The sequence below is a fragment of the Etheostoma spectabile genome, chromosome 2 (assembly GCF_008692095.1).
Source record: "Etheostoma spectabile isolate EspeVRDwgs_2016 chromosome 2, UIUC_Espe_1.0, whole genome shotgun sequence".
Classification (NCBI taxonomy): Eukaryota; Metazoa; Chordata; class Actinopteri; order Perciformes; family Percidae; genus Etheostoma; species Etheostoma spectabile.
The window spans coordinates 14,633,105-14,640,604 of record NC_045734.1 but is presented as its reverse complement, the minus strand read 5'-3'; the positions used below and the strand labels follow the sequence as shown (position 1 = coordinate 14,640,604).

At 42.7% G+C, this 7,500-nt stretch overlaps 1 protein-coding gene across 3 annotated transcripts in view; it reads right to left on the bottom strand.

The window, feature by feature from the left end:
• pax5 (paired box 5) overlaps positions 1–6,794 on the bottom strand; it is a 54,040-nt gene extending 47,246 nt beyond the window's left edge. The window contains exon 1 of one of the 3 annotated variants that reach the window (XM_032539775.1): positions 6,317–6,794. In XM_032539775.1, coding sequence (XP_032395666.1) covers positions 6,317–6,362 — 46 coding nt within the window. In that variant the 5' untranslated portion in view covers positions 6,363–6,794. Of the gene's footprint in view, positions 220–6,316 lie in introns of those variants that run through there. The other 2 variants (XM_032539786.1, XM_032539793.1) reach the window with 2 other exon arrangements.
• Positions 6,795–7,500: the final 706 nt, after the last annotated feature.

Genomic DNA, 7,500 nt, shown 5'->3' with positions numbered 1-7,500 from the left:
CATGGAGACGGGACACCACTCCGGATCTGTTCTGGCGTCTCCAAGACCAGAGGAGGGAAACGACAGCGATAGTGATCATTCCCTCAGCTGCTCGTCTACACCGAGTCGCCTCAGTACAAGGAAAACAGATTCAAAGTTTTGCACACAAAAATACAGGGAAAGCGAACAAATTGGCCTCCTTCCCTTTCTCCCCTTCTCGGTCCGCTGGCCGTGACCTCTGAACTGCGACTTAGCCGATTTTTTGGGGGGGGTGGGTGGAGGGGGAGGGGCTCAACTTTCTCCTTTCAGTCTGTTAAAATATTGAAGAAAAAAAAAGAAGAAAAAAATTCAAACAAAACCCAGTTTAAACAAAATAGGTTCTTTACAGATCCACGGTTATATTTCTTCCAGGTTATATGTTGCACATGTTCTTGTCAGAAATCGTCCTCCTCACTTGCTTTCGCACTTGGCAATCTCCAGTCAATAAAACGATCGAGAGCTGATGAGTGCTCACATCTTGAAGTCTCATATCCACCGTGCCAAGAAAAAGAAATAAAATACAGAAAATTACGCAGCAGGAAAAAAACAACTGTGGTTTGAGTAAAAGCTGCTGAGGCTGAGAGTTGTGATCTTCTAAGTATGAACGAAAGGCAGATCTTGGTCACTCTACTATCGCTTCTCCCCTCTGTGTTGACCAGGACTCGCTGCACAGACGTAGCTTTTGGACTCCCGGTTTATGTGTGAGTTTGGAAACGCATTTTTTCGCTTGGGAAAAGAAAACAGTCCTGTCCAAATTCACAAGGTAGTTTTCTCCGCGCTCACGCCAGAAGACCCGAAGGATTGTGGTGTAAATATCTACACATACAGGCTTCTTTAACTACACAGAGAGAAGCTGCCTGCGCACAGCGTCCACGGTGGCGCACGCCGCGTTTCAGGACCTGCTCTCGTGCGGACAGCGCCCGCGCTCCCAACCCCCTGGAACCCTAACCTACACGCGCCGGCCAGCTTCCCGTCACTCATAGCGGATCCAGCCAATCACGAGGCGAGCGTTGCCGCCACGTCACCGCCAACCCCAGGTGGACTCGGGTGGGGGAGCGCAGTGATTGGCTGCTGCGAATCCCGTGGGCCAATGACGCCCCGCATGTATTGTCCGTCCACCAATGGCGAGGCTCAGTGAAGCGACGCAAGTCTCGGGGAGTAAATGATCATATGTTTAATTTCAATTAACGAAGTAAAAAACGTCATGCCTTTATACCCATTTGCGCTCAATTTATTCATGTCAATATTAAATGGTTAATTAATTGAGTATTACTAAAAAATGAGGCTTAGTTGCAGCAAGGCTTTATAAATGAGGGAATGCTCCGAAACTCAAACTGTAATTGTTCATAGGCCTATTGTAGGGATATAGGGGAAAACAGGGGGTGGGAAGAATAGCAGAAAAGCAGATTTTTTTAAAGGCCCACAGCATTTCAGGGAAGCACATGCAAGTTAACCGACTTTGTAGGCCTGCAGGAGTAAGCGCTGACAAGTGCTCTGAAAACAATCGCTCCTGCGTAAGTTTCTTCCTTCAGCACAATGTTAGAAATGTTTAGCTTGGGGAGAATTGAGAAATAACATGAAACATGCATTCCCACTCATTACCTAATTGATTGCGGATCCAAACGGATGTCGTTTTTTAATGAAATGCAATTGGCGAGCTCAGCATTTGCACTCCAAACTGAGAGAGAGAGAGAACGAGTGAGAAAGAGAGAACGAGAGAGAGAGAGAGAGAGAGAGAGAGAGAGAGATTCATTACATGTTCGTCCCACCTGATTTGAGAGGGCATATCTAAGCCTCGCCCCTGTAATATTAAACACACAAATAGCCTAAAGCATGAGCCAAATTAAAAAGTATTATTTCCCTTTTTTCCTGTTTCCAGACATTTAATTATTTCAGTTTATCGGTGTTTATTGCACGCATGCACTTTAGATCAGACATATTTAGAGCTACACAGGAGAGATATACAACGATATCAATAAAGACACCTGTTATAGTTAGAAAGCTGATCATTACGTAGTAACTCACTAATAAAAAAAACAATAACAATCTTTTCCTTATTCTTATGGTTTTAAGGTTTATCCTCTGAAGACAGACTAACATGCTTGATGTACTTCAAGGCAATGCATCTTATACCGAAAAGGTCAATGCATGATATTATTGATATTTTCTGATTTTTTATTTGTAGATTCCTTGCCCCCTTGGGTGGTTTTGTCTATGGTTTGCTCTCTCTTGGACCACAAGGGGGCGTAAAACCTTGAGCTATGTGCCCGGACGTGGCCCTTACGCACGGGCGCATGCACAGATATACACGCGCGAATACAATACAGGATCCTTACAATCAATACACTTAAACTTAAAGAGTCTTCAAAGCAGACGAAAGGGGCCCTAAACTGGTCCAAAAATGTAAAGCGTACATGGAAGAATATTAATACATAATAGGGGTTGACTGTGTTTGTGGTTTCATTGTGAGCATTTCTCTCCCCCAGATGTTCACCCCTATATGGTTTCATAACTCGTCATTGATTCCACGTCCCTGCTTTATAATCCACTGACGGTAAAGTACACACTAATCCTCATTCATATTACACATCTCTTTCCTGAGTATTCATGAATTGGGGCCTCATACAATTCTGAGAAACAGAAAATCACGTTGCGTGTTTGTTTGATGTTTTTTTTCAATGAAAACACGAAAAAAACATAAATAAACCAGATTATAGTTAGGAAACTGAAACTTAGATATTTGGATCATGAACCAAAGACCAGGGCCAGACAGCATTTAGGCCACAAATCAATGAAAGGAGCAAAAGCAGGTGAATACAGACAATGACTAACAGACACTGCGAGTCTCTGTAAAGTGGGAAATCTGTTGGCTAACTTTTTTTTTTATAAATGCATATTATAAAATACAACTTCTTACATTTACAGTTCCTATGTTTTTAGTATTGATTTACTTTTCCAGGTAAATAATCTTTTTTTTTTTTTTTGCATTAACATAGTATTTGGCTCTAGAGGTCTCCAGACAGGGACACAAAAGCATAACGATATCATATTTTGTGGATTTTAATTCCTATCGTTTCATTGTGCTCCTTCCCCCTCTGCAATAAGTTTGTTTTCATTTATTGAGATATAGACACGAGCGCTTTTCTCCCCACAGAAGAAAACTGTCGCCCCTGTCTCTTCGATTTGCAAATTAAATACATAAGCAATTAAAAAATCCAAACACAATCAATCATGTATACAAATTGTTGTTGCTTTAGGGTTGGAAATTTAGAGAAAACTTCCATCAGGGTAGGACGACTTTAATCCGGGGGTCCAAAGCCATTACCATATTTCATTACCTCTCCAGTGTTGGAAATGGGAGGACGGGGGGGTGGGGGTGGAAGGGTGTGTATACTTTTTTAAGCTTTAGTAAGAATGTGGTTGAGTTTTCATAATCATTTGGAGGCAAATTGGAGACAATGTTGTTGTTTAAGTGTTCCCTCCCTCTTTCTTTCCTTTCCTTCCCTTCCTTCCACCCACTATGAAAGCTTCGGCTGTTTTGCTTCTTGCGCCCGAGCCTCAAAACGAAAAAGCAATGAAAAATTAATAGCGCATGTTAACTCCACCAGCTCGTTTATTACACGCCCGCTGACTGTAAACATAATGAGAAAGCTCCCGTATCTCTTCTTAAGTTTTCATTTGCTTATAAAATATAAAAGTCATCACTAATAAATAAAATATATGGACTGGAGAGAGTGAACCGTCTTGGACTTTCTGAGGTGGAACTCGACTGCGTACCGAGCAGGTAAATCACACTCACTGCTTCTCCCACTCACCCACAGGCCTGATCAAATGGACCTATTTGGAATCATTTGGCTCTATGATAATGCAAGTGAAGACCAGTCTGTCAGCTGTCAGGTGGAGTACAAGGCCCTGCTGCCCATAATGTCAGACCATCACCTGTGTTTTGATGGGGCACTTGAGGTCAAAACGAAATTAGGCTATGCCATGTGAGGTCATCTCTCTCTTTCCTTCTCCCCTCCCTCCTGTCTCACTCTCCTCAGTCCTTCATCTCTCTCTCTCTCTCTCACAGCTTTACTTGGTTTCAGCAACATCACAAAGCTCATTTGGCCTGTAATTTGACTGTGAAATGTCTGTTTATTGCGTGTTTTGGCAACGACTTCACAGCGCAGAATCAAATATTGTATATAAAAAAAGATTTTATGTATGAGCCTTAATAGTCAGGAGGTCAGGGTTAATACCGTTTGGTCATTAGCTGCAGGGACGCATACGTACAAAAGGTTGGCTCAAGGTGACAGTTGGGTACCAAAGCTGGAACCTAAATGGTGTCTCTCAGTGAGAATCTCACCATAGGGAATCCAATGTTTTGTGGGGTTTTATTGTTGTAATGGAGATGGCATATATGTATAAGCCATCTATTAAAATCCTAAGGGTCAGGATCAAAGACCAGAACAGATCAGTGACCTATACGTCTATTTATTTCTCATAGGCATAAGTAAAATATAAATTTAACTTCAGCCACTGCCCCACTTAAAATTACGTTCACATAATGAACTGCGTTCTCAATTATGTTTCGAGGGAAAGTATTTTCTCCAGGATTGCACGTCCTCGCGCCAAATGACAGGCCCACGTTGTAAAACGATGGCAGTTTTAACGTTGTGAATTGAACCCAAACTTGGTCATCAGACAGGGACTGAAATGGCGGCCCCGCATATTGGAAAGAGACGGCCTACGCACTTTTACGCACGGCCAACCTACAGGGCGGGAAGAGAGAGGAGTCTCATTAAATCCATGTTCATTCTCACAGATTCTCCTTTGTACCCTGAGCACGTTTCTTAAAGTGAGAGGAAATGGAGAGGCTGTAGGTGTAGGCCTGGCCTGAGCCCTATAGACTTTACACATCAACCGGGGAGGGCCTCCTCTAAACTCTGATTTCCTCAGTGGTTAAAAGGTTATTATCCAATTTCAACAAATCCCATTGCTTTCAGCGTTTACCATGGGTAAGGCCCACTCCACAAAAGACTGCAAAGGGGGCATTATTTGTCTTACAGACCATAGGCATTAGTTGATGACACATTTCCATAGAAGGCCGGACACCAGCTAATTTGTTTCTATTATGAGAGAACGTGTCTAAACTGGAATATACTTTCTTGTTGTGAAAAATAAAATTAAAAAACATATAAAATGCAGTCTGCACATGTACGTAAACTACATAAACATCTACTATCCATGAATTGCACTATTGTGACAGGCAACAAAGAGCATCAATAAAGCAGATTTTAGTATTTTTTTTAGAAAAGGCTTTTCACGAAGCAGTGAGCACATTGCCCTTTCATAAAGTATCACCTGCCCACCGTTTCTTAATGACAAACGACGTTTTATCAATGCAGACACAGCGGGCAGCAATATGAAATGATGTGATAACCATTGGGTGCCATAACAAGGTCGATGGCCTGATCCATTGCTGTACCAGACCCCGCTGCTTTATGAATAGGCCTGTACGAGATGAACCTGTTGAATGAAGTAATGGAGACACGCAGGAAAGAGCCAGACTCCTTTAGAGAGTTATTATTGACTGAACCGGAATGCAACTTCAACTTTTGGTCCACAAAAACACGAACACGAGCTTTAAATCCGTTTCATCTCAAATGGTCACATTCCTCATAACACATAAAAAAATTAAAAAAAAAGATTGACCAACATTGTATGGCCTATTTGTTTTTTATCAGGATCAATCAAGGTATCAACACCCTTCTCAGGTGCACGGACCAACACGCCAACCCAAACCGACAAGTTCAGTGCCAAAAGTTGAAAGTGAAAAACTAAAAATCAATTAATAAATAATGACCTCAAAAAACATATTTTAAACTAGCAAATATGTTATAAACCCTAAACTGCAAAAGTGCATACACACAATTTTCGTTGGAATTGTTTTAAAGACAGCGAAATGTTTCCAGTAACAGAAGTGAATAATTCTCAACTTTCATCACTGGCCTACAAAAGCCATCCAGTCACAAACGTCAGATCGTTTGGACTAGGCAACTATAGGTTATTTAAAAGAGTTACACTACCTGAAAACACGTAACAATAGACTAGTTCTAATAACTTTTTAACAAAAGTTAAAAAAGAAGAATTTCTAATAATTTAAATTCCCACAACAAACTTCGACAACTTAACTAAGTTTAGCGGAAAAAAGTGAACTAATAAACAACACCAAATCGTGTTTCACTTGTTAAAAAGATAAGTCCAACTTTTCACAGAAGTTAAATTAAGCTCGAGAGAGCCAGTGCGACCCTACCTGCTCTCCCCAGCCGCAGTGCAGGACTCTTGGGACCCTGGTCCATGTTGCCCGGTTAGAACAGGGGGAGGCGATGAAAGGAGAAAAAAAGGAAAAGAACAAAAACTTTTTTCCAGTGTCCCCCTCTCCCTATCTCTCTCCCTCTCTCTTACACCCCTCCCCCCTCCCCTCCCTCTCTCTTGCTCTCTGGCACTGTTTTCTTCACTCCCTCTCTTTTTCCCCCCGCTACAGTACTTTTGGGGCGAGTTGTAGGTTAAAATAATTCGACCCTTCCGCTCCCGATTGCATTCCCTGCAAGTGCTCAGTCAGCTGCAACTAAACGCTTTAGGTGGAAAAAAGGCTTCGGGGGAAGCGTGAAATGATCACGCCGAGTAAAAGAGCCGCTCTCTCAATGTGCGCCCATGTCCTGTCCTTTTCCTGCACAAGCTTGCACACACACACACGAACACGTTCACGTGCACGTACCGATACACGCGCACCCGCACGGCCAAGCATACACGCACACAACTTCCACCCTTCCCTGCAGGGCCGCGCCCCCCCCCTCTCTCGCATCTGTTACCAAGTTCCACTTTACTAAACTTTCCCGCCCCCGCTCCACTCTCCCTCTCTATCTTTCTCTTACTCTTCTTCTCCACCTCTTTTATCTTAGATTAATTTCCACTGGGACACATGGGACACATGTCCATCCAGGGACCTTTCAAAAACTTCCAAAAGAGCGTTTATGAGAGTTCCTCCAAACTTCTCTCCTCCTCTGTCAGTGTACACCTGTTACGCACGATGCTCTTTACGCATTACGCACGGAATGAAAGACTGGAGCAAGTTCGATACACAGAGCTACACTTTCAACTTCACCGCTCCGCTTTTGGATGGTGCAGTTTTCTCCCCCTGCTGTGAGCAAAGTGCTTCTTACTAAACGGATAGTTCCGGTAGGCCTACTCAGCTCAGATTGTTCGCACACACACACACACACACACACACACACACACACACAAACACATCACGTAGACGCACACAAACGAACGAGCACGCGCGCGCGCGCACACACATACACACCTGTGAACGCATAACATTTAATTTAAATATTAATTTGCCAACTGAAAATTTCCACTCATACTGATACTCGCCGTTTTATTTAGTTCTCATAGAGAACAATAACATTCAAGATTTCCTGAACATGTGTGCTC